This window comes from Anomalospiza imberbis, chromosome 8, assembly GCF_031753505.1.
Source record: "Anomalospiza imberbis isolate Cuckoo-Finch-1a 21T00152 chromosome 8, ASM3175350v1, whole genome shotgun sequence".
Classification (NCBI taxonomy): Eukaryota; Metazoa; Chordata; class Aves; order Passeriformes; family Viduidae; genus Anomalospiza; species Anomalospiza imberbis.
This window is the reverse complement of record NC_089688.1, coordinates 19305053-19331687: the sequence shown is the minus strand read 5'-3', so window position 1 is coordinate 19331687 and position 26635 is coordinate 19305053. Positions and strand designations below refer to the sequence as shown.

Here is a 26635-nt window from a genome sequence, read left to right as displayed (position 1 = left end):
CTGCTGTAGTACCATAAAGGACAGTCAGACCATTGAGAGTAATTTCCAATACCTCTAAACAGCACTGGATTGCTCTGTGTAGCACATAAGTAACTGCTGATAGCTTCCTCTTCAATACTTAAGCCAATGACCTTACAGAAAGGAGAATCAGCTGCATTGCAGCATTCCAGAAGCATTAGTAGACCTGAAGTAGGGTATGCTTGTGGGGATAAAGTATTTAGCTAAGAGTGAAACACAGGGATTCAATGTTAGAAGACAAACTTGCATCTACAGAACCCAAACTATACAGCTGCAAAGGAATAAATACCAACTATAAAATTCAACATGAATCTGGAATTAAGTTTGATCTATTTATGATCCAACAACAAAAGCTGAACTCCTGGGAATGACTGATAAAACCCTTTGGTTCCAAGGACTACAAAGTTCTCACAGTACCACTTAGACAAAACACCACACATCCAATTATGTTGTAGGTATGCTGGAGGAGAAAAGCATCTGATGTGCAGAGAATTTATGCAACTAAAGAATGCAGCACTGAATAAACTTCCACTGTCTTAAAGATTGCCTCTATTTAAAGTAGACGTTAAGGCATATTAATACTCCAATTAAACATCCTGTGTATGACAACTTCTTCTAAAATGTTTCTCCTCTAATGCTAAGTCTGATCCTATAACAGATTTTATTCAATTACCTGTGACTTCTGCTGACAAAACAGAACGGGGATTGCCATATATTGTGCAGAAGGTTTTAAACCTCTCTCCCTTCTACACACATGTGACTGGAGCAGATGGATCTATCAAACATCTATTATGATTATTTTCATGATGTTGTACAGCTAACTATCATCAGAAAGATTATATGCCTTCATTTGAATCAGGGTTGATCATCCAAGAATAGAAGCACTAATAGAATCACCTAGAAGTGCATCCATGTAAGAATTTCTGCTAATGAATAATCCTACCTCAGCATGCATATTGCCTCCAGGTTAAATGTTAAAATTGCTGAGCTAGCACTGGCTACAAGGTGATTATAAACAAAGAAGTGTTTATAGAAAGAGTAGATGTCACTTAAAAATCCTGTGAGTCATAAACCAGACATTTTCCCAGAAATAAGAATTCCAGATGCTGTCAGGACAGGCAGAACAGTACATTCTCGCCTAATTTGCAGGTGAAATAGAAAGAACAGATGTATTGATGGAGAAGAAAATACTAATCTTCACACAGTACAAAAGGACAACCAAACAGACACTTAAGAGTTTCTAGGTCAATCTTCCAAAGTTAACACCATTCACTTTCAATTCTTTGTTTGCTGTATTTTTTCCTCAATTGGATATTTAATAAGGTGCATCAAGTTTCATCTTCTTTTGTTTACAAGAAGCCACCAGCCCTGAGCCCAATAAAGACATGCTGAGAGTGGCCAGGCCATGTAATGTGAACCACAGGCATCAGAATCAACCAGCAGTTCTATGACTGCTCTGTTTCACAGTTCCACAGAACTAAAAAGCCAATCTGTACTATTCATGTTTAACACAGAGTGCAGAACTACAAAAAGTGTGCAAAGTAACAGGCATGCACAGTTTCAGAAGGATCCCAGTCAGACAAATAGATAATATAAAATGTAACAAAAGTGTCAATAGTTATTCTAGTTTTCCAATTTCATGTTGGAAATAGCGATTAAAAGCATCTGGAGATCTGAAGTGCCACTGATAATAGCTTTTGTGGCTCAGTGACAGAAAGAAGATTCTAATATACCAATTTTCAAATTTAATAAGGTGTTCAAAAATATTACAAATTAAGCCTTTCAAAAACTTTTACCATTAAGCAATGAGGCACAGCAAACACAGAAAGTAAATTACTGTCAAGCTCTATGATTACCTATTTCTTGCTATCCAAGAGCATGCATTATAAACAATAATGCTCTATCACTTCAAGTTGTTAGTGCGATTCACATGTGAAACTTGTTTATTTTGCTAATGGTTTTTAATGAGTTGATGGTTAGTGCCATAAAATATTCATGCTACTGTGAAAATGCGATGTTTGTACTATTTTAATGAGTGCTACACAGTCCCATGCATGGCATCAAATACAACTACAAAAAGTATATATTAAATTTCATACCCCTGTGTTTAATAGACTGAGAGCAGATATTGACGCAAGACTGCCAGAACTGTCATCCTAATAAGAAAAACAGAAGCAGAGCCTTAGTGAATAAAGGAAAAGACCATTACAAAACAGCAATATGCAAGCCAAAATTTAAATTCACATTTATCCTGTATTTTTGAGAAAACATGGATGTTGTGTCTGTTCCTCCTCCTTTTCCAGCCCTCAAAATAGACACATAAGACAAAGACTTCCCACTTGTGCAAGATCTGTAAAGACATCGACCGGATTGTTTTTCTGATTTAACTGATGTTTTATATTTTCAGTAATCAGCCCCTTTGCCCAAATGGAGATTTTTTCCATGGTGCTTCTCAGATGCATGACAAAGGCAGTACCTGACACATCCTGTGTCTCCCTAGTACACACCACTCACACACATGAGACTGACTTAACCACAGCCTTGGGAAGGTACATGCTGTTAGAAAGGAAAAACAAAACATTGTCCCCTGCCATGTTATCATTGGTATTTCTAAACTGAAAGCTCAAAAGTGGGCTCTACCTCAGCCTCGCTGGTGGTTACAGAGATGAATTTGTAATGCTTTGAGCAACAGTCACTTCCATTATAAATAAGATTCTAATCAACACTCAAAGCAGCAAGGCAACCAGGTATAAAAGCAAGCCCAGCTACAGGAGACCCTGTACAACCACAGCTCTGCACATTTCCAACCAAAAGTCAGAGCTGGTTTTGTAATGGAAAGATAAGCCAAGCTTAAAGATGGGGTGTAGGGGAGGTCACAAACAAAGCCCACTGCCTTTAAGCCTTGAATTACAGTGCCTGGAAAAAGGAAAATAAGGTTTTTATCATTAATTCAACAGAACATATCTGCAGTGTTCAGAATAATAGAAACCATTTCAAAGGCTTTCTTCACCCTTGCCATACTATTTTTCCTTTTCCGTACTGAAGTACCATGCCAGCCTTGGAAGGATAAGATTTATATTAAAACAAATCAACAAAAAGACCTCACAATCTCACACTTTAAATAAAAGTCCATGAAAGACAGCAGATTTACCACCTGAACCTATCCTTTTGGAATTTGATACAGCCAGCCTAGATGATGATTTTGCTTCCTCAGCACCTCAAGTTCAGCAGCATGTCTGCTTAGCCTGCAAATGCTCAGTTCTTTGAGAGAAGAAAAAAAATCTACATATCAAGCTTGGCTAAAGAAGTTCAAAGAAACAGAAGGAGAGGGATCTCACAAAGAGAGAATCCAGAAGACCAAAAAAAAAAAATTTTTCCCACCAAATCAAGTCAAATAAGTTCTGTAATTTTTATTACCTCAATTTATATTATTTGTTTACTCCAAATCCAGCAAATTTCAGGAACAGAAATGAAAATACTTACCTGTGTATGCCTATGCTTTCTTTTTCAAGCCTCAGTAAGAGAATAGTTGCTTCAATACTCTTTGTAGTTGCTCTTAAAGACTTAATTTTTCTTAAAAAAAGCAATCAGAAGAATTCACATCAGCAGATTCAGTATTTCCATGTTACTTTCAAAACACTGATCCTATCCTCCCTGGTAAGGTGCTCTCCTGAAGATGCATTTGTGCCACCAACATAGCACTGACATTGTAACAAGTTCTCCTCAACAAATTTCCCTTGTCAAAGGGAAACCTGGCAGTTTCCCTTGTCAACCTGGCAGTAGGAGCTGAACTGTATTTTATAGCCTTTATGCAAAACAGAAGAAAGCATCTGTCACTCTGAGGTCCTACCAGTTTCACTACCATTTTACTGACAAGGTAATTGCTGAAGAAATCTAAAACACTGGGGAACGTCTATGGTTTACCTCTAGAATAGATACTTTACTGACTACACGTGATAATTGAATGATGTGAGACATTTCTTAACAATGTGAACTCCTACAGCATCTACAAAGAAAACCATCCCAGCCTTCTCAATGCTTCTGGTAGGGCAAATTGTTATTCAGGTGTTACAGGTTCCTTGCAAGATCCAATAACCCCATTTATTATCTGTCCTTGTTTCAAGGCAGTTTCTTACCAATGTATTTCTGCTCTGTATCTGGCTAACAGGCAGAAGTCTTGCCTTTCTTTTTTCTCCAATAGTAGTGCAAGGTGAGCCAACGTGACCTCTAAATAACAATCTGCTTAAAAACCACTCCTGTAAAAAAGCATTCAACAACTTCTCTGAGATAGTCAGTCCTTGGGTTTGTTTACAAACACACACACATTTCAAAAGCATTAAGAGCTTTGTGCACTTTTAAACTCTAACAACCAAGACTGGAGGGAAGAGTTAATATTACAAGTCAAAATGTTTGAGTCATATGAAAACTGATTCAAACCACATCTGTTCCTCTGAAGAGAAGCCTCTGAAAACCCTTGTCCTGGGAGACCACAGGAATTCTGTGGAATCAATGACTACAATTTCTCCATTAGATCTCAGACTGGAGATAACAACATTGGAAATATAGTCAAGTGAAGACACTTAAGTTTTTTTAGCCCTCAGGTATTTCTTTTTTGTAGTTATTTCAGAGCCACCCCAACATATTTTCAGAGGTTAGATGTACAACAGTGACCCAGTCAAAGCTAGTACTTAATGGACTGTCAAAGATTAAAACCTTCAATTTTGTACACAAGGTGACAGCTATTGGAAAAGATGACTTCACTTCTGAACAAGCAGTCATTGCTAAAATCACTGCAAGCTTTTAATGGTGTGGCAGATTTAAGTAGAAAAGCTCTTTTTTTTCCACTTCATTTAAGGCTGCCACTGAGAGAAGCATTATTAAACCTGCTGATAAAGCAAATTTGATGTACTTTTTGCTTTTTCTTTTTTATTTTGCCATGTGTAATTGCATATTTTGAATTTACTTTAATTCAGGCATATTAGAAAAAACACAACATACTGCTTTAAACACATCAATAAAAATTATGCATGACTGCTTTAATAAAATAAGCTAAACTTAATGACTTGATATTCCGAAAAAATTTTATCATAGATTTAAAGCTCTTTAACTCTACACACAAAAATTGAAATTGTGCTTGCATTTTTAAACAGAACTTGGACTTTAGCCAATACATTCCAAAATGTTATATATCAGCCCACAAGTCTGTTTCTGCTTTAAATGCTTCTGAATTAAAGTATTTCAACAGTCTAATTTAAAACAGATTTCTGTACAGACTGAAAAGAATTTACCAAACTGATCTTTGATGACAACATGCTTCTTATAATAGCTAGTTTTATTAGCTGCAGTTCATGAAAAAAGGCACACTTCCTAAAACCATCAAATGCATTTGACATTTGCAGTCCTGGGGAGTTGTTTTCCCTTTTCAAAAAAACAGTGAAGGAAAGAAGCCCAGAGGAAGGAGATGTCCAGCAAAAGAGCTGGCCTCAATCACATCCTGCTTGGGCAGCTCTAAATCCAAGGAGAGACGAGCATGCCAGCAGCTGCGAGTGGGGAGATGCAGCTGCCAAGAACTTTCAACCTCTGACCCACTTTGAGGGAGCGCATCTCGCCCGAGGCGGCGCAGCTGCACTGACGGTGCAGGCAAACCCTGCAGGCTGCTGCGCCACAAAAACATTCATCATCTTCTCCACGGGCTAAGAGGCTTGCAAAGAAATTATTTACAATCATGTTCATTAGGCAGTCTCTGAAGGCACAGCTGGCTGGCATCATCATCTGAAAAATGTCTGAAACAGTATCCCCAGTTGAGTTTCCAGATTTTCTTGGAGGTTATTCAAGATATTCCAAGCACTACCTGACTTCTCTGGAAGTGAAGTTGTCATATAGCAGTGTCTGATTGATAGATAGTGACTGGGAGTCACAAGCATTGATTTAAATGTAATCAGCAATTTACTACATCATTCTTACTGTAACGAAAAGAACAAAGGAGGTTTCCTTCAGCCAGGATGGAAAGGGGACACATAAGACCTACCAGTCTTTTGGCTATACATCTACCATGATGTAATTTTTCTCAGTTTTACTAATAGGAAAGTACTTCATGCTTCATGATATTGCCATAAAACTTTGATGTAAGTATTATCCTTATCCAAAAGACTTCCTCCTCCTATTATTAGCAAAGTTTTTTCCTGTTGTGAGTCAATTTTTCTTGCAACAGGGCTTCTTAAGATCTCATCTTTTACACACAGGCTGCTGACTCATTACTGAGTTTCCTTAATCAAGGGTTTATTTGCACCCTCCCAAAGCTGGCCACTGACATCAGTGAAGTGAAAGGACCGTGTCCAACCACGAAGAATAATGTTCAGGAATGGCAAGATTTGTGGCTAATAATAAACGTCCATAAACTCCCTCATAGGCAGCTTTCCCACCTTCTTGTAGTCCTACACCTAAGGTTCATTTTAAAAAGCTGGCTAACAAGAAGTAACCGTGGTTCTGGCCACAAAGAGCTAAAAAAATTGGGGGAAAAACACGGGGTTTCTGTTTCAATCATATCTGATCCCTCCACTCCGATTTAGAAAGTCAAAGTGCAAGGTTGGAGAGACATTCCATGTAGGTTATAAAGTAACCTGACAGAATTGCATGTGAACAAAACACATTAAGCTTTAATCATACTTCTGTAAACTTCTTGAAGGCCTTATATTATTTTCACTCACATCTCCAGCCTAGTGAGGAATTAGTCTAGAGACTACAGTCAGCCATTTGAAGTGAAGATGCTATTCCCCACTCATCTTCAATAACCAAGTATGCCTACATTCATTCTAACCCATCACCAGCTCAGCAAATTCAAACATTTTTTGAGAAAAGAAACCATCAGCTTTTCTTCAAAGGCATATGCACAAGGAGCTATATAGTAAATTTAAAACACATGCAAGACATTTGACATATGCTAATTATGGAGACAGTGGGGTAATTTCTCAATTTAAGATCGAATTTCCTTAGGTATGTAGCTCTAACTGTGTGTAGAGCACACTGTCAGGCTGGTTCCCCCTTTGGTAACTCCATCTTTTAGCTCATGAAGCTTTAGATAAAGACCATGCCTGCTTTAGCCAAATAGAAAGCTAAAACTATTAGCTATTACTGGTACTTTACTCAAGATCATGTAAATCCAACGGTGACTCTAATCTGGAAAATGTTATAGCACAACCCACATGACTAGGAACAACTCAATCATGGTTACAGATAATACACTGCTGTATACATTTGCTTTTCTGACACTTTGGAGGAGTTAAAAAATAGGAACACTACCATTTAACACAATAACATTTTCACACAATAAGAAAGCAGGACTGTTTCTTCAGATTATCATCTTCAACAGGCTGCCCAGGAAAGTTGTGGATGCCCCATCTCTGACAGTGCTCAAAGTCAGGCTGGACAGGGCTCTGAGCAAACTGGTGTATTGGAAGGTGTCTGCCTAGAGCAGGGAGAGTAGGACTCCCTTCCAAACCAAACCATGCTATTATAACATGGTCTGCAGAACAAATATCTTCATTACTAGAAAACAGCAAACAGATGACAGGTAACACTGTGCAGATTCTCTGTTTCTCAGGATGGAAGAGACATCTGGATTTTACCACAGTATTTTCACAGCACAAGGCCAACAGCATGCACCTGCAAGCAAACCAAGAATGCTTGCCCTCTCCCACTCAAAGAGGAAAGCCACTTAAATAAGAAAATTGTATTTGAAAACATCGAAAAAGCATTCTTCACAGTTACAAAGTTTACTTCACAGTACAAACCATAGAATAATTTGGGTTGGAAGGGGTCTTTAAAAGTCACATAGCTTCAACCCATTGTCACAAGTCACATTGCATTAAAGTCCTTCAACAAGATCTTCTCATTTTTGACTTTGGTTGCTCCCAAAAGGCCCTCTTTGCCACAAAGCCCCTTCTAGGAGATAACTGCACACTGCCTCATTCACAGCCATTTATACCTACCAAACACATCAGCTTTTTTTGGAATTTAAGAAAGGAGACAGAGAAAGCAGCCCTCAAGATACTCAAGTTACTGTTTTAACCAACACAGGGAACATTTGTATTTCTTATGTCAACAAATCTTTCAGCTTCAGGTTTGCACACTAACATTAATGATACTAATTGCAACCCTTTGAAGACTGACATTTTAGTATTATTTTATCAAAGTATTATTTTATCAAAGACTCCACAGGAACAATTATATGGAAGTGCAACTTTGTGACAGAGGAAGGAAATCAGAGGTATGTTTGTGAAGAATTCCAGTAGCTCAAAACCAAGTTTAATTTACAGTATTACTTTGCAACAAAGTATCTTGAGTGAGATTAAAACTTTAATTTAAAGAAGATGACATGTTTCAGAATTCTAAGCAATTTGTCACAGGTCACCTACACAGGAAGTGTGTAGGTGACAAGGAAGTGTGCCTTCCAGACAAGGATGGCAATGGAAAAATTAGTCAGATTGCAGCATGCCATGTTAAATAAGACAAAATTTTATGGGAAACTAAGTCAAGTTCTAATGTCTTGACAAAGACAGCTTAAATGCTTTTTGAACATATACCACCTTTTTGTAAGTACTTTTAATAAGTACTGATATGTACTAAAGAATGTACAAAATAATCATAAAACTCAAATTCCTTAGTAACTACTATTACTTAAGCAAAGCCCCAATAGAATGTTCTCAGAGCACCCTGTGGTTATATAACACCAAAGAGGATATAACAGCAGAGAAATGCAGTACCTCTGTGTTATTTTTGCAGTTTTCCTACCTTGAGTTGTGTGATGCTTACTCACCTGCTGAATAATTTTGGAATCTTTTGGAAGGTTTTCCCTGGGCGGGACTTTTCCGAACAACTTCCAACCAGGAGCGCTTTGGACAGCAGGTTTGAGTTCCTTTGTCCTTTTAGTGAAGAAGTTTCTGAAAAGAGAGGAAGGATTTTGTTTTGTTTGTTATAAGAATTTAAACAAATTATATTGTGCCTACTTACACTTCTTCAATTTCTCCACCAGTTTACCGCTTGGGTGAACTGTAGAGATTTACTGCTCAGCAAATGCATAGTGCATTCTACTTTCAAATAATTAATTTCAAGTGGAGCCTCTTTCATTACAGGTGCTTTGATGCTAATATTTGTACTTAACACTTAACTTTACCTCTAAACTACTTTAAGCAAAATCACAGCTTTTTTAAGTAATAGCAGGCACTTTCTTTATATATAAACAGCACACAGCAGACTCTCAAACTTTTGTTTGGGGTTTGCTTTAAATGTTTCCTCCTGACTTATTTGGAGACTGAAATGACAACAGCTGAAAAACACCCTGTAACTAAAGAGATTTTCTTTTTTAAATGGTGAATTATTACTTCGACCCATCTTCACACCTTCAACTTTCATAGCATGGACTAGAAAACCAGGCAACAATCACACAGCTTCAGTTTAGCAGACAACCTTTATCAGTGCCTAAAGCAATTACACTCAAAGAGGCAGATGACTGCACGGCTTTTACTTCTTAGAAAGCCGAGCATCACAAGACCGTGTTAGTGACCACTTGTCAGACACTCAGCTATACTATTTGACTCCAATCACAAGTTCCCACAGAGCATGTTATGTACAAGTGCTTTAAAAATGAAAAAAAGTGTATTTATTCTGAACACTGGAAAGTTACTTTCCAGAAACTCTTAACACAAAGGGATTAAAAGCTCAGTAGCCTTTAAGGTTATTTCTCAGGAAGCTTACCAGCTGACCTCAGAGAACAGAATATGGGAGTGCTTTTGGTGGAAAATGTTTTTGTAGTGTTAACTAGCTAACATCACACTCTTCTGGAAAGAGATCTCTGGAAAGAGATCCCCAGATTTATTCTTCACTTAATATATTTGCTGTATTTTAAAATACAATTCCTTTTCAAATTGGAAGCAGTCCTGTTTCTGCACAGCAAACAGTCTCTTAGCTTTGCCCAGATAAAAGGAGCATGCCTCAATAACCACAATCTGTCTGAAAAGTGCTCAGGGCTCTTAAATTCCAGTGCTGTCAGGGTTTCTGGCCAGGCAGCATAGTTTTACAATTAGGGAACTGTTAATGTTTCTAAGACCTTGTATGGTCTTCATACGCAAGCTATCTTTTTTGTTCCCATAATGTGTTTTGTTATTTGGGAAACAAGCAAATGCCTGTCAAAAATCCCTTCAGTGCAAGTTTGTGTGAATGAACCCTCAGACTGAACTTTTGTGTAGCTGAGGATCTAGCAAGCTGGATGAGATGGAGAAGTCGGTGCTGATAGAGCATGGAAGCCTCCCAAAAACTGATAAGCTCAAGATTGGTGGTCCCGTGGAATCCAGGAAAAATCAAGAAACACAGAACACCAAGACTCTCTTCACTCCATTTGAGGCCACTGCCACACACTACCATCATCAACAGCTTATAAAAAAAAAATTTTTTTGAAAGACTTCATTCAAGAAAACAGCAGTTGCTATAGGCAGGCAGGGAGTACAAGATTACACACACACCTGATTGACAAGAACACTATGAGAGATTTTTGTGGAAATGCCCAGATAGAATCTGTTGGTGCCCCAGTACACTGTGCCACTTCTGTGGAGGTCTCCCAGATGTTGTTCCAACCCAGTTACTGGGAAAGCATGTTTAGGAATAACTGATTGCATGGTTTGAATAGTTGTTTGCCATTAATGGAATTGAGTCGCTGCTACTAATAATAGTTTAATTAATACAAATTGTTCTAGCAAGCATCGGTTGTGATCCACACATCCCACAACTCTGTCCCCATCAGAGAAATTTGAAATATCTTCGTCCATCCCTGCAGAAGCCGAGTTAGTGCTTAGAAGCTCCAAGAGAGTGGTTTCCGATATACAGCCTGGAAAGGAGGAACAGTGAAAAAGACTAGCCATGGTACCCCTGCCTTTGAAAAAAACCATCTTCAGTCAATCCCAGGACTGCACACTATTAGTGAAATGAACAGATCCACTCAGTAAGACAAAAAAAAAAAAAGTGTGCTTACATAAATAACAAAGGCTCATTTCATACGGACACTTTTCACAGTACTTTACATTGTCTTCAGGAGGGAAGGAGAAGCATTCAAAGAATAAACAACAAAACAAGACAAAAGTTTTCTAAAGATAACATGTCACTCTGCACTACCCCACAGCCTTGCCCTTAAATCTGCAACAGCTGTATTTGAACTTCATTAGAGAAGAGCTTTTCCCCAAAAGCAGGTATGCAGGAAGGTACATTCTGGAGTATCTTTCTTGACTACATGGGTAGCAATAACCATCCAGTCTCTGTACATACTACGGAATACCACCAGGGCTACCTGCCACTTGAACTCCACTGCCTCCAGCATATGTAGAAGCTGAAAGATGCATTTAATATTGATGGCAATCTGTCACTGTATCAAAGCTGGTTCATTATTAACCAGGTAGCTGGTAGATTTTTAAAAGGAAAAAAATGTGTAAACATAGAATTTTTTATTAGTATTTCTATACAAAATATTTAGGTATGCTCATGGCTTTTACAAGATTTCATTTTTCAGTTTTTTTAAACAAATAAAACATTAAAACAAACCTCCCTTAATGTAGCCTGGAAAGAAAGAAGTTTTACTTTTATTGAGCACATATTCAATGAAGTCTGCTTCTTGTGAAGGCTAAAAGCTGGTAAAACTTTGTATCATGTCAGAATAAACTTCACACGGGAATTCTAATGGAAAGGAAATAAAGAGAGATTACAAATAAACTTTGCTGAAGATGGAAGGATACTTCTTAATACATTGTTTTGGCAACTAAGAGTATCACATCTGAGGTGTTCTTGACAGCAGTAAAGCCTTACAAAAGCCTTGTTAAGGAACAGCATCTGTGAATGCTTACAAGTTGCATTCACTGAACTGCAGGAAGTGTACTAGATTTGATGTATTTCTTGCTGCTTAGAATATTCATGAGTCTCACTGATCCCAGGAAGAGTCAGCTATTGAAATGGCTGAAAAGTCAATAGCATTTTGGTACAGAATCTCAAAATCCATTTGAATCCCTCAAAATTCCTTAAAAAAGAGCCTACACTCTAGAACTGAACAATTCTTTCTGTTGCAAGGACCCATGGGATAGAAGTATTAAATCAGTTCATTGATTTAAGCTCTGGTTTACAAAAGCCCAGGGGAAAGCTGCAAGGGGTTTTTTTCCCTGCTTCTTTTATACAACACATATTAACACCCTCAAATGACACTCCAAAATGTTTCAGTAGGTGCCTTGAAGATCTTGAAAGCTAAATGGAATGCCACAGAATGAGAAGTTCTTGGCACAGACCCAGACATCGACTGCTAACATGGTTTGGGTTATGCTAAACAAAAACCTGCGGGCTGTGATCACACAACTGCAACAACTGTAATGACAGCTATGACTGGTGGTTTCCCCCCTATTTTTAACAGTGTTGCTTCAACTATTCCTGCCTGTGCAAGTTTCACCATACTGGTGGTACAGCAATTCAAAAATTGTTAACCATTTCGACAGGTGACATTAACACTATGCTCTACTAACGAATTTGCTTGCTTCCATTCCACTTTTGCTTTTAAAATCTCTTGTTTATTGCTATTTATTAGTGTAGTCTAAATGCAATTAGAATTAAATCTCAGAAGGGGATAGGTAGAGCCTGATACTTTAGTAAATTTTTTAATTTACTTCGGGGTTTTGAATTCCTCCCCAAAAAATCTCAATACAAAAAACTTCTTTCCGATTTCCAAGTAGCTGTAGGTCAAGAGGATGACAGATTTCCAAGATTTAGAGGAAGTTACGGGAAAATATGAGACAATTACTTCAACCTTGATCTCAAATTTTATCCAAAACCAGTCTGTGCTGTACTTGCACAACAGCCACTCAAATAAAGCTGAAGTGCTTTGAACAGCAGCAGGTAGGAAAAGCTCCAGGGTAGATCCATCTCCAGCACTCTGCCTCTAGGTATAACTGAGTCACCTCCCCACAAGAACAAGAGTCTGACAAGAATCTTTTGTTTGACCAAAAAGGTCAAACAAACCTCGTTTCACGGACACATCATTTTGCTACAGCTCTTTCAACAAAGGCAATACATATGGATCTTCCCTTTGTACAACTCCACTGTGTGCCACACACAACAGGCTACAGCAGTATTCCACTGCGTTGGGCATCCCAGCAACACCTTAAGTAGCCTTCCTTCCCAATCATTCAATCATTAACACTCCATATACAGGCTCAGGCTTCACCTATTCTGACACTTTTAGCAATCTATAGACAGAATTCAGGTGTAGAGGAAGGCTGGAGTTACACTTGAGCCTTTTAGGATGAATATCAGTATAAAGCATACTAACAATGAGACTACTTTTCTCTAATTTATTCATCTTGCACTACAGAAAAATGGCAAAATTCAAGTGGTATCAGAGGAGAGCATTACTGCTATACATGAGGAAATTATGCTTCCTTACAGTTCACTTTAATAGAAAACTAAATATAATTTGAAATGCTGCATTACATTAGACAAAAAAAAAAAAAAAAAAACAAAAAAACATTCAAACAAAACAAACACCCCCCAAAAAACCAACACACACAAAAAAAAAAACCACAGAAAAAAAACACCAACCAAAAAAACACCAAAACAAAACCAATGAACTATGGGCATCCGTGGCAAACATATAGTGTGGCACAAGAAAAACATTTTCTTTCCAAATAAAATATTCAGATTTTAGGATTATTTTACTAATATATTCATGCTGTGTTTATATCTCAATTCTGAAAGGTAAACTACTATTCTCTGATTTCTCATCCTTAGAAGATAACTTTGAGCTTGCTAAAAATGTTTATCCATTGATTTCCAAATAAAATAGCTCCAAAAAGAGATCTCAAGTTATACTAGCATAGTAAAAGTTACTTTTTTAGATTAAAAAAGCTAATTGTCAAAATATTTTTCTGACTTCTACTTTACACAAAACAATCTGGTTTACTGTCATTTTCCATCATCAATCATTTCTTCTCATTGCATCCATCTTTCAAGAGCTTTGATAACAGGGAAGTTGTTATGCCAAGAAAACAAGATCTGAAAGCCACGAGAACTGACAGAGGAAGTGAGGGCTGATTAGATTTTCCTTTTGATTAAGCACCTAGTACCTGTTAGTAAACACTGCATAAGACAACTGCATCATTTTAAATCCAAGGAAGAAGCACACAAACAGGAAGGAATCAGCATCCCATCAAGAATATCCTCACTCTATCATATATAGCTTTTCCTCACAGAATCACAAAGGCTTAGAAGGGAAATCCAGCACAGAAGTAATGCTACAAATGAACACCAAGTTTGACAAAAAAAACCAAGTACATTTTCTGTGTTTTTAATATAGTTACAAAAATGCATTTAAAAGCCCTGAAGTTAAATTTCTCTGAAATAACATCAAAAATCGACTGATTCCAACAAAATCTCAGAGCGTGTAAAAGGAATAAAGTAACAAAATTCATTAAAAACTGTGTTTGTATTACAAAACAACTGATTTTGCATCTCCACAGAGTTCTGCTTGTACATGCCATCTGCTTTTGCTCCACTCCATGCTAATTTTTTCATAAGCTTCATAGGCATACAAAATAGGTGTATGTTTGAAATTTGTTGAAATTTGAATTAGCTGAAAGATGAGCTGATAAGGAAATTACTTATTTACCCAACAGTCTTTACCCAGAGAGTTGTATCAGTAAAGAGTTAGAAGAGGCATGTTCCAGGAATTGCTATAGATACATTTTTACAGATACAAAACACTAAAAGTAATAGTTTTTACTTAAAATCATACTTTCAGAACAAATTCTGGAGACTTCTGTAAGCCTGCAATTCCATATTCTATATGGAATATTCCATAGCCAAATACATAACAAGAACTATTACATTCATATTGGCATCTCTTTACCAGGCATAACACAGAAAAGCTGCTTAAGAACACAGCAGAATTCTTCTCCATATTTGAGTCTTGGCCATTCTGTTATGCTCTCATGTGAAATGATTTGGAAATAACAGCGGACAAAAAAACCCCATTGCTTTATTAAGCAGAATTAGCCCCTCTGCTTTGAACAAGACTTTTCAATAATTTACATGCAGAAACAAAGGTAACTCAACTCTAAGCATAAATAATGAATCATTGAAAGGAAATAAAACCTTTTTGGTTAGCCACTTACAAAGCCTGCAGAGCAACAGGCATTCTACATTTTTAATTTCAGTAGCTTCAAGTGTCAGTCCATTTTGATCCAACACATTCGTGATTGCTCTTAGCACAAGTTTCAAAGTTGTGCCCTATATTGGAAGAGATGTGACCCAACCAATTTTACAGTTTACATTTTCCACCACTTTGCTACAAGCAGCAGCTAGATACAAGATTCTGTTTTAATTTTATTACCCCAACCACAGATAGGTTACAGGTTTCTAGTTTTAGCACTTTCTAGATGTAAAGATCTCCTCTTTCTCTCTGCACCAAGACAACCCAAAGAATATCCCAAACTACCCTCTCCAAAGGAGCTTCAATGTTTGCAATACTCTAAACCTGCAGTCTTAAATGCAACACATGCAAGCTTTTGGCCTCTCTCCCCTCCCCACCCCTCCAACAAAAACAAATAAAAAAGGAAACAAACAATCCTACCCAGAACAACAACCATCCTCAGCAAGACCAAACTTGAAGTATTTTTTAAGTAAATATGATGTCTCCATTTATATTAGTGGTCAACTAAAGCCTTGGCTACAACTAGGTAAACCTGAAATTTAATGAACTCTCAGGACTAGCTGATAAGGATTGAGAAGCTGGGAAGGAAGTGGCTTCTGACACCTTGGAGAGGACAAAGATTGACAGAACTATCATGGAACTGCACTGATGAGACTAAATTAGATCAACTCTCTTATCAAGCTCCTAGTGGATACCAGCCCCAAAGTGGCTTTACAAACTGGCAGAAGTTTTACTACAGGTACACAAACACCTGGGAAGTTTTAATAGTTTAAAGTGTTTAGCAGTATTACAGAAACTTTGTACAGAACACTCACTGATAAACTGTATTTTACCAGAGTACATTCTATTCCTAACAAATAGCTGTTGCACACGTCAGCTTTACAAGCAGTTCAAGCATTCAAAAACATACATAAACAAGCAGACATATAAGCAAGGTAACTGATGGGGTTAAATTTCAGAATGGTTTAATACAAATAAAGGGAGAGAATCAGCCTTTACTTTTCAGAGTGAAGTAGCAAAACAGAGCTATATGCCAGACTGTTCTATCATTTTCATATTTGATCAAGCAGTTATAAAGCTATTTTGACACTACACCAACACTATGGTCAATCTTCTCTAATAATGATCAAAGGTCACTCACCCACAGCATTTAAAACAAAGATCACAGCTGAGAGAAGTGGAGAATTTTTACCAGCTGACTAGAGATATTCTGTGTATCCGTATTTTCTGGATACTTTTTGTACAGCCAGGAACATAAACTCCATCAAAGTCACAGCTACTTAATGAGCAACATACTCCAAGCAAAACAGTGCTAGAGGAACAAGACCCCTTCCTTCCACAAACCCACATAATGGGGAAGCCCATTTCTCCTCCTTGCACAGTAATGTCCTACAATCCCTTCTGTTGCATCAGCTCCAAGACCCTCTATACCTTGCAAGTCAATCCAACTCACTAGTCCCACAGAAAACCATAAACATTTTTTCATTCCCCAGCTTAATGAGAGCGGCTCACAGAAGATCATAAATACCAGAAGCAGGGATGAAACATTTCCTTTGTTTCCTGACAATAGCAAATTCTTCAGTCAGCTCACCAAGATATCTTACTAAGTACAACTCAATTAAACAAAGCACCTGAAATTGTTCTAGATGTGAATCACTTTCAGTTAAGGCAAAACTCACTAGCTTTATCAGGGCAATCACTATACCTATAGTTCAAATGTTTCTATACAATGTATGCTTTCAAAACAAAGGTGATAAAGATTTCCAGCCTTTGACATGGCCTACAAGTTGGTGAACTCAAAGTTCAAACAGAGGGCAGAGTTTTATTTTGAAGACTGTCCCAGGGGTGACTGCAACTCTGACCAGTCTGGTTAAGCCTCAGTTAATATTTTTCCTTTCTGGTGCCTGACAGAGTGCCTGTCAACTACTCGACTGCACAATGTAGCACCACAAGCAAGGTATTACTGCAGCACTTTTGCAGTCACTCAGTGCATTGGGTTTCAGCTGCAACTAGCAATTCACAATATATTTTGTGTCATTGCTTCAGTGATCAATTACAGAAATAATACAAAACACAAGAATTAATTTTTGATCTATTAGCTTATATAAGAAGTCAGAGGACTGATTTAATTCAGTTTTGACTGATAACTTTTCTAAAAACGAGGAAGAAATTTTCTAATCTACCACTCCACTACTTACAGAATTTGAGGAACAGCACGCAGTTTGCAAAACACAGTTCACAACAAGAAAAAGCTAGAATAATAGAATCATTTAGGTTGGAAAAGACCTCTAAGATAACTGAGTCCAACAATTAACCCAGCACTGTTAGGATCACCACTAAACCATGTCCCCAAGTGTCACATCTACACGACTTTTAAACACCTCCAGGGATGATAACTCAATCACTTCCTTGGGCAGCCAGTTCCAATGCTTGACTAGCCTTTCAGTGATGATGCTTTTCCTAATATCCAACCTAAACCTCCTTGCCACAACTTGAAGCTGTTTCCTCTCATCCTATCACTTGATATCTGGAAAAAGAAACTGACACCCATGGCACTACAACTTCCTCTCAGGTATTTGTAGAGAGTGACAAGGTCTCCCTTCAGCCTCCTGTTGTCCAGACTAAACCACCACAGTTCCCTCAGCTACCTAAGGCAGACAGATTCCAATCACACAAATACCTTTGATAGCAAGTGGATTGTTTGAGTTTTAAAGCATTCTGGCATCCAGCATACGAACTGCTTCATTGCTGCCCAGCAGCAAGACAGACAAGATCCTACATTAATGAATGCATTAGGCAACTGAAGCAACACAGACAGGACAGAGCTTTGAAAGGTCTGAGGTCTGACCACAGCCAAGCTTAGATTGCCTATTCCTACAGCTGGCCTTCAGGAAGTTTAGACCAACAAATGTCAGAGGCAAGGGGCCCCAACAAGGAAGCTTTTATTATGTTACATGATCAAAAGACACTCTTTCACTTACCTAAGAGCACATTAAATAAAAATTCCCAATATAACAATGTAAACTGAACATAGCTTCTTCTTCATAAAGGAGTATCTTGGAGAAGGGAGAAAAATTGTAGGAAAGTACTCCTCTAGGCTACAGCTATTCTTTTCAGTCAGGCCTTAAGAAAGCAGGAAAGGAATTCAGAAGAACACCAGTCTGAGTGTTTGGCTCTCTGAAGTTCTGAAAGAATAAACTCATTTATGACCATGAAAACTAGTTTTCTACTAATTAAAGTCATAAGTTCACCCATACAACACCCACACTCTTCTTCAGACTGTTACCCCAATATCGAGCCAGAAGCAAAATGCTCTGCAGGTGGCTTGCACAGCTGACTGGTTTCTGAAAATACAGAGGCAAATTATCAGTCTCTTTCGCAGGCTTTCCTTGTGTTCAGACTTAATTCAAAAATCTGTAGGATTTTTATGCTGGAGCTCTCTCAGACTCTGAGAGGTTTGACTGAACCTTGGAAACAGGCTGCAGTACTAGAAAGATGAAGCAGAAACCGTGCTTCACTTCCTTAGAAAGCAATAATAAAAAGATGAACACACAGAGGCTGCAAAGTTTAAAGCAATGCCAACCACCCAGATCAACAAGCCTTCCCTCCCCAGCTGAACAACAAACAAGATCAATTATGATAAAAAAGGACAGACTTTATATTGTAAACATCTCAGTAGTTCCAAGAAATTGAAGAGAGGAGTAACAATTTTTGCATCCACGTGAATGAAATGCGACAAAAAGCCCTTAAACTCCTTTTTTATTCTTAAGCAATCAGGACAAAATAACCTAATGAATAACTGAACAGCCAAGAGAGCAAAAACATAAAACTATCATTTTCTTAGAGGCCAGCTGTGATTTAAGTGATCTTCTTTGGTTATTTCCCACGTAAAACGTTCTTCTTTTAGTCATAGCCTATTCAGAAGAGAGGTCCCATTCACTTTGTCACACTACTCTCAATATACTCTGTAAGAAACCCTGTGACCCCAAATAACCAGAAGACACCAAAGAATTAAAAGGCCTTCCACAAAATGAAGGGGAGGGGGAGAAGATGCTTTCAGATTAAGTTTAAATGCCTCTATAGAACAGTCCTTACAAAACAAGCTATGATTCCAACAGTTTGCTGCACACAAAATAGCAATTTAAGCTTTTGCCTTGAAAAAAACCCACACAGACACCCCCAAAAAAATCTACAGCATCAGTTTAATGAGAACTTACTTCATGAAAACTCCTACTAGGATTACAAAACTCCTGGTGCAAATATGTGTACCAGTGTAAAATATAACTGGCCAGTACACTGTTGTCCAAGGAGAGTAGAAAGATTGCTAATAATACTTTAGGCTGTATAGATTGATGAAGACTATACATCTAAGACTTTAGAATTGACATCTGTTCTGTCAGCTTTTTTTCCTTGGGGAAAGACTTGCTGCAGACAGAAGTTGGAGCAACGTGACCTTCTGAAACCTGTCCAGAGTTAAATCAACATAACATTCTTCTGCTTGAGCTCCTGAAATTTAACTTTGATTTGCTAGTCAACAGACATCCTAATCAAATTGATTCTATGGGTGCATAGCATCTTATCTATGGTGAAACATTCATTGAAAGTCAGAAACTGGTCAACGTCAACACAACTTCACAAAATAAATCCTTCTTCACAAATGTCAAGGAAGAATCCACAGAGGAGCTTCTCAACTTGATAATATGAATGCCATTTCCTATTTTTATCAAGTTACTTATGTCTCTAACTTAGGAAAAAAAAGAGTACTGCTTGAAGTTGCCCACAGATTAGAGTCCAAGTACTCTTTCTTACTTTCTCCAGTCAGCTTTAATTCAAAGCAATTATGTGTATCCATTTCTTCGCTTAGGTTCTTCACAAAATTATTTACAGAAAGCAAAAACAACTGGACCCAAAAACAGAAGGGGGAAGGGTGCCCTCATGGTTTCTGGGGGAAGCTTTTATGTATTCCCTTAACTCTTCTCTCTAACTGTATTTCCAATATATTGATGGTATAACTGTACTTTTTTTCATTTGGTTTGTTTTAATCTGGGCAATGTAAAAACAACACCAAAATCAAAAATAAAACGCCAAAGTTTTTTCTTGATCAGTAAGTTCTGATCAAGATATAGGCACAGGCAATAGTGGAATAGAAATTAAGCACTGTTAAGTGACCCCATCAATCTGTTTTCTTACCTTTACATGAACGGAAGGTTTAGAAAACCTGTCACAACTAGGACAGTTCATTCCCACTTGATTAATTTTTGATCAAAATTCCACTAAACAGATTTCTTCTCCATAGGTGCACAGTACATCCCCTGAAGTTTCATGATGATTTATGTACGCAGAGCTTTTCTCTAAGAGAAATGTTGATTTTGGTACTAAACCTTCACAAGACCCATCTAGGTAGATAACCAGGTAGTGCAAAAAGCTGCAAGTGTTGCTTAGTAATAAATTGAAATATAAACTACATAGCTAGAGACACTACTGTGTACTGTGTAACAATACTCAGTGAACCTTCCTGAAACCCTCCAGTCTCCGCCAAGGACATCTGTAAAGGCAAGAAGATTAGCAGCTTTTGAAGAACTACCTACCCATGGAACCACAAGGCTGTGTTTACAATGATGGAGACAAAAATGTGAGCTTCGGTGATTTCTTAGTGCTTTGTGCCTACAAATACTGACTTCTTTTGACTTTCCATCTTCTCAAGTGGATATTTTTCAAAACTTCTGGACAATGAACACAATTACTCTGGGCAATGAAGGAAGTATGAGACTAAAGACAGTTTCCATAAGAATATGCGCGTCAGCTAGCCACACATACTTATAACCCCTTACACCTTTTTCTCACAGCACACTCCAAAGACCTACAAGAAGTAGCAGTTATGAATTAATCTCGTGAATCTTAGATGAATGCTGGAATACAAGTACTTGGGAAAATGATGCTCTACCACAAAAAAAGCAAATATCACTGTTTTCAACAGTAAGCTTTGAAGCCAGGAATAAGAAGCTTTGCCAACTACCAGATACCTAAATTTGTCTACCAAACACAAAATTCAGAAAGATACAATATATACACAAGCTGAAAAGATGCCTAGTACCTACCTATAGAACTATGAAGTAGAATGCGTCTTTAGAAGAAGTTCAGAAATGAGTCTTTATCTCAGCCCTTGATTACTTGCTGCTGCTTGACCTTTTTGGTTTACTGTTTTGCTCTGTCCCCCAAAGCAGCACATTTAGAGCATACTGTAGTCAAGGTAATAATCATGGCTTTAATTCAATTGTCCATACAATGTTCCTGCTCACTGAACCATTCTGCACCCAACAGCGATCCAATCACCCAAGAACAGAGCATTGCCCTTGTAAGCTGCTGTGTAAGACCACAAACCATAAGAACAATGCTTGTACATGACTGCATTATGAATCATGACAAAGCAGTGACAGGTGACTTCCAAGAAGCCATTTATTGCTCTGACCAAAACAGTAGCACAGTGGACCCAAGTGACCATAGCCAAGCAACTTTCCTTGCCATGACACTCTGCTCCACATACCAATCTACTTGTGGTATCCCACTTCACATGTGAAGAGAAACGAGATGTAGAGCAAAACCAATTATTTTCCTGTTATAAGTTGTTAGTACTGATTTGACAGGCTTAATGATTTGGCACAAACACAACTTAAGAACCCAGGGCCATATATCATACCTAATACTTACCTGAAAAAAAGATTCTAGTCACCAATGCAAACTTCCCCAGGATCTTAAAGTAATTATTAATGACAATCTCAAGGGCACAGCCACTCTCCCTGTCACGGAGTTTGGATAAGCAGCTGATGACAGCTGCTTGCTTTTTCCCTCACCTCATCAGTTTTATCTCTGGCTCACTGAATGAAGACAGACAATTAACATGGATTATTTCGAAGAACTATGAAGCAGGTCAGTCTGATAACTGAAGAGCTGGGAACAAGCTAGAACAGCTGGAAACAGCAGCCTCCTAACCCAGATCTGTCTGATCAAACTGTTCAGTCACAGCAATTACAGCAATAAAGCTGAAGGCAGAAGGATTTCCTTTGCCTTCTCTTTTTTAAGAATCTGCAAGAAATGTCCAGCTTTTAGAATAATTTCCATATATATATGGCTATTAGAAAAACACAATGGAAAATACCAAATTTTAGACAGTTTGCAAACTCAACAAAGAGCATTACAAGCACAAAACATCCTACATAAGATACTCCAGGTTGCTGGGTTACCTGTGTAGCACATCCAGTACCTTTTGGTTTTTATTTTACATTGTGGGAGCACCTACACACTCTGACAAAACACAGATAAGTTGCTATCTCTCAGGTACACAGACACTCGGTACAACTCAAATTCTAGGAAGCAATATCATTTATGAGCCTGTGCACATTCAAAAATACAAGTAACCTTCTCCTGAGAACTTCACAAGGAAATCGATTTGCTACAAATATTCAAAGACAGGACAATTTTTTATACCATTTTAGTTCTCATTGCTGACATCCTTTTTTTAAAAACTACAAGATAGCCCACTTACATTGGCAACTGTCAGCTTTGAATGAATCTGGACAATTTAAAATAAGTCTAAGCTTTTGAAATATCAGTTCAGAAGACAAGAACTTACTACTGAAAAAGTTATAAATGTTTTATTACCACTTTTCATAATGGATATTACCCATTCTAGTATTTATTTATCTAGAGACAAATATATCAAGCAAGACAAGTTTGAATTTGTTTTTAAAGAAAATCACTGGAAGTTTTCATTAGTCAATCTCATTTTGGCTGATGAGATTATATCAGCTATAACTAAGGCTCTTATGAATGTATAGGCAAAACTGAAGGTAGCCAGTATTGCTCACCAGGCCAAATGCACCAGAGGCATAGCTAGCTGGGCCAGTCAGGCACTGTGAAATAGCATTTCCTGAGAGCTACTCTTCCACTGAGGTGTCTTGTACTATAGCTTTTGTCAGGATAGAAGCAATTCAACTTTTTCATCTATTACCCAAGCCTTTTCTAACACCAATAAATATCAATGTATATTGACAACTTCTACTGCACACCAGGTTCAAACTTTTCTATTGTCCTGGTTTTCTCTGGGATAGAGCTAATTTCTTCCCAGTAGCTGGTACAGAGCTCTGTTTTGGATTCAGTACCGGAACAATGTTGATAATACATTGATGTTTTGTTTGTTGCTCAGCTGTGCTTATCCAAAGTCAAGGACTTTGTGTCTCATGCTCTGCCAGTGAGGAAGTACACAAAAAGCTGAGAGGGAGTATAGCTGGGACAGGTGACCAGAACGGGCCAAAAGGATTCCACACTATAAAAACCTACTGCCCAGAACATAAACTCGGAGAGTTACCCAGAAGAGGATGATCAGTGTGTGGGGAAAGAGTCTGGCATTAATCAGCGGCTGGTGAGCAATTGTGCTGTGCATCACTTAGGTTTTTCTTTATATTATCATTATTATTATTACTATTATAACTATTATACTATTATAGCATTTAAACTTTGTTTAAATGACCACATTTTTCTTATCTCAACCTACAAGTTTTACTTTTGATTCTCCTCCCCATTTCACTGGGGCCAGAGGTGTAGGGTGTGGAAAACAAGAAGCTGTGTAGTGCTTAGTTGCCACCTGCAGTTAAGCCACAGCATCTATGAAGAAAATGCTCCAGAATTCCAATCAATTATTGACTTGGGACAAAAAGCAACAATACTAATGTTACTGGTCGATGTGTTCAAGTAGTGAGGCAACAGGATGGTAATATCACAGAATATTCTGACCTGGAAGGGACCCACAAGGATCATCGAGTCCAACTCCTTAAGTGAATGGCCCAGACAGGGACTGAATTCACAACCTTGGCCTTATTAGCACCATTCTCCAACCCACTGAGCTACTCTCATACAATATACTGCAGTCCACATGACATGAGGAAAAAGAAAAAAAGGATGGGAGGGAAGAACACTAATATGGAATAGAAAGAATAGCAGGACATCTCTCAGTCCATCCCTGAAACAAAGTGGGTGTACCAACTTATTCTTCAACTGCTACTATCCTTATCCTCAAGAATCCATCTCCCCCCTTCCTGAGAGTAGGCAGAGGGAGGTCATTTCTCAATTTGGGATCCCACTTTGAGATGAAACCTCTCTCCCATCTCAATGGGAGACTCAATGGGACTTGAACAATTACAACCCCTCAGTTTGGGAGACTTAGAACTGCTGGAAACTAAATTCCTCACTTCAAGCATAATAAAGGTAATACAGAGTGTGCTATAAGTTATTACAGCCCAGCTGCACCTCCTGTGTAGTATGCTAAAGAGTGAGTAATGCGACAGAGATCCTAGGCGACAAAGCTGGATGTCCCACAGCTTCCGGTTCTGTGCTAGAAACTTAACAGAAGTCAATTCAAGCACAAAGCATAGTCCTTGAAGTTTTCAACACCACACTTAAAATTAAGTAAGTAAACTCTATCTACACCGTCAACAAGCAGCAGATGCTTTATAACACTTGGCAATTGCCACGACGATTTGAAAGGAGTTTCCAACACCAACAACTTTCACCTTACTCTCCAAGCGGTTTAATGAGTACCACTGTGATCGTTCAGGCAGCGATATGTCCTGGTACAGGAAGCAAGTTCCAGTTTGAAGTCCATGTAGCTCGTAGCACTAAAAGAGCCTTTATCATCTTACTGTCACGTCCAAAGCCTCTATCCTGCCCTAAAAAGTATCTGCTTGCTAGCGAAAGAGCCCGTGAGGGTCGGAACCGCTCTTCGTGACCCGCAGTAAGACCCTGCTGAACCGAGACCCGCTCCTGCACAACAGCCCACGGCGGCCCGCGACCCGGGCCAACAGACCCCGCATCCCCTTCGCCCCGGCTACTATGCTGGCTACCTCTCACCGGCCCCGCCACCGGCTCTTTTACCTGGTGAAGAACTCGGCGAAGGTGCTGCCGGCGCCGGCGATGCCCACCCGGTGCCGGGCCCGCTCCGCGGGCTCCTGCGGCGGCGGGGCCGGCTCGGCGGGCGCGGTCCCTCCGTGGGGCAGGTGCTCCGGGGCGCTGCGGCGGCGGCTCACCTCGTACGTGTTGCGGGAGTTCAGGTTCACGTCCGTGAAGCCGAGGGGCGCCGGGGGCAGGGCAGCGGGCTCTGCCCGGTCCCGGCAGGTCCGCGCGCCGGGGGCGGCGAGCGCCCGGCTGCCGGCGTCGCCCCCCGGGCTGCGGGGCGGCGAGGGACTCTCGGCCGCCGCCCCCCCGCGCCGCTCCGCCTCGCTCCGCAGCCGGCAGCTCCTCAGCGGCTCTTCCAAGGCGGTTCCCGAGGGGACTCCTCCCGCCGGGCAAGGGAGGAAGCCCCCGTTCTGCAGTTTCGCTTCCTCCTCCTCCGGCCCCGGTTCATCCCGTCTTGCCCGAGGGGGTGGCGGCGGCTCCTGCGGCGGCAGCAGGAAGCCGACGTCCCCGTTGGTCATCCTCCCGCAGGGGCCCACAGCGCAGGCGGCTCCGTTCGCGGGCTTCTCCGGGCAGCGCTTCCCACTCGCCGCCGCGGCGGGGCCGAGCGCCGCCAGGTACCGCTGCAGTAGCCGCTCCTGTCCCGGCCCGCCGCTCCGCCGGCTCGAGCCCCGGCTCCCATCCCGCTCCCCGTCCTCCTCCTCCTCCTCCGCCGCCTCCTCCTCCGCCGCCGCCGCCTCCTGCCGGCCCGCGGGAAGCACGGCTGCGCCGCCCGGAGCTCCGGCATCGTCCGGCCCCACCATTTGCCGCCGCGGAGCCCCGGGGGCGCGGCGGGGGCCGGGGCGCGCGCCTTCCTCCGCACCGGCGGCGCCGCGAGCGCTGGCAGCCGGCGCCGCTCCGCGCGTCGGGCAGCGGCCTCGGCGGGGGGCGGGCGGGCCCGGCACACGCAGGCGCGCGGCGCCGGCGGCGGCCCTTCCCCCCGGAAAGTCACCATAGAGGGGCCGGGCAGGAAGCGCTCGCCCTCCCGGCAGGGCCGCACCCGGAACCATAGAGATGCCACCCAGACAGGCCCTGCCCCGCCAGAGGCGCCGTGGAGGCCGCGCCCCGCCCCCGGTACCGTATTCCACCTAGAGGCTCGCGGCGCGCAGCCTGTACCGCGTTCGCCGATGTGCCGCGGCTGCCGAAAGCCCAGCCCGGCAGCCTCATCCCTCCGTCCCTGCCCCAGAGCCGCCCGGGCTGGCATTGAGCGAACTGTCCCGGCCCTCCGGCAGCCGGGCACACGCACTGCACACACGCGGGCTCCGGGCGGCGCGGCGGAGGGCCCAGGGAGCCCCGGCGCTGCTGGCCCCGCGGGGGCGGCGCTGTGGGCACGAGGGACGGGCAGGGCAGCATCGCTTTTTGAAAGGCACAGGATCTGCCTGAGCTCTGGGGGAAACGGGACAG

At 40.4% G+C, this 26635-nt stretch overlaps 1 protein-coding gene across 1 annotated transcript in view; it reads right to left on the bottom strand.

Annotated features, from left to right (window-relative positions):
* The window catches only part of TBC1D12 (TBC1 domain family member 12), a 40296-nt gene extending 14110 nt beyond the window's left edge, over nt 1–26186 (bottom strand). The window contains 4 exon segments of the mRNA XM_068197644.1: nt 2118–2174; nt 8834–8957; nt 25175–26066; nt 26069–26186. Of these exon segments, the coding sequence (XP_068053745.1) occupies nt 2118–2174; nt 8834–8957; nt 25175–26066; nt 26069–26186 (1191 nt within the window).
* Between the last annotated feature and the right edge of the window lie 449 nt (nt 26187–26635).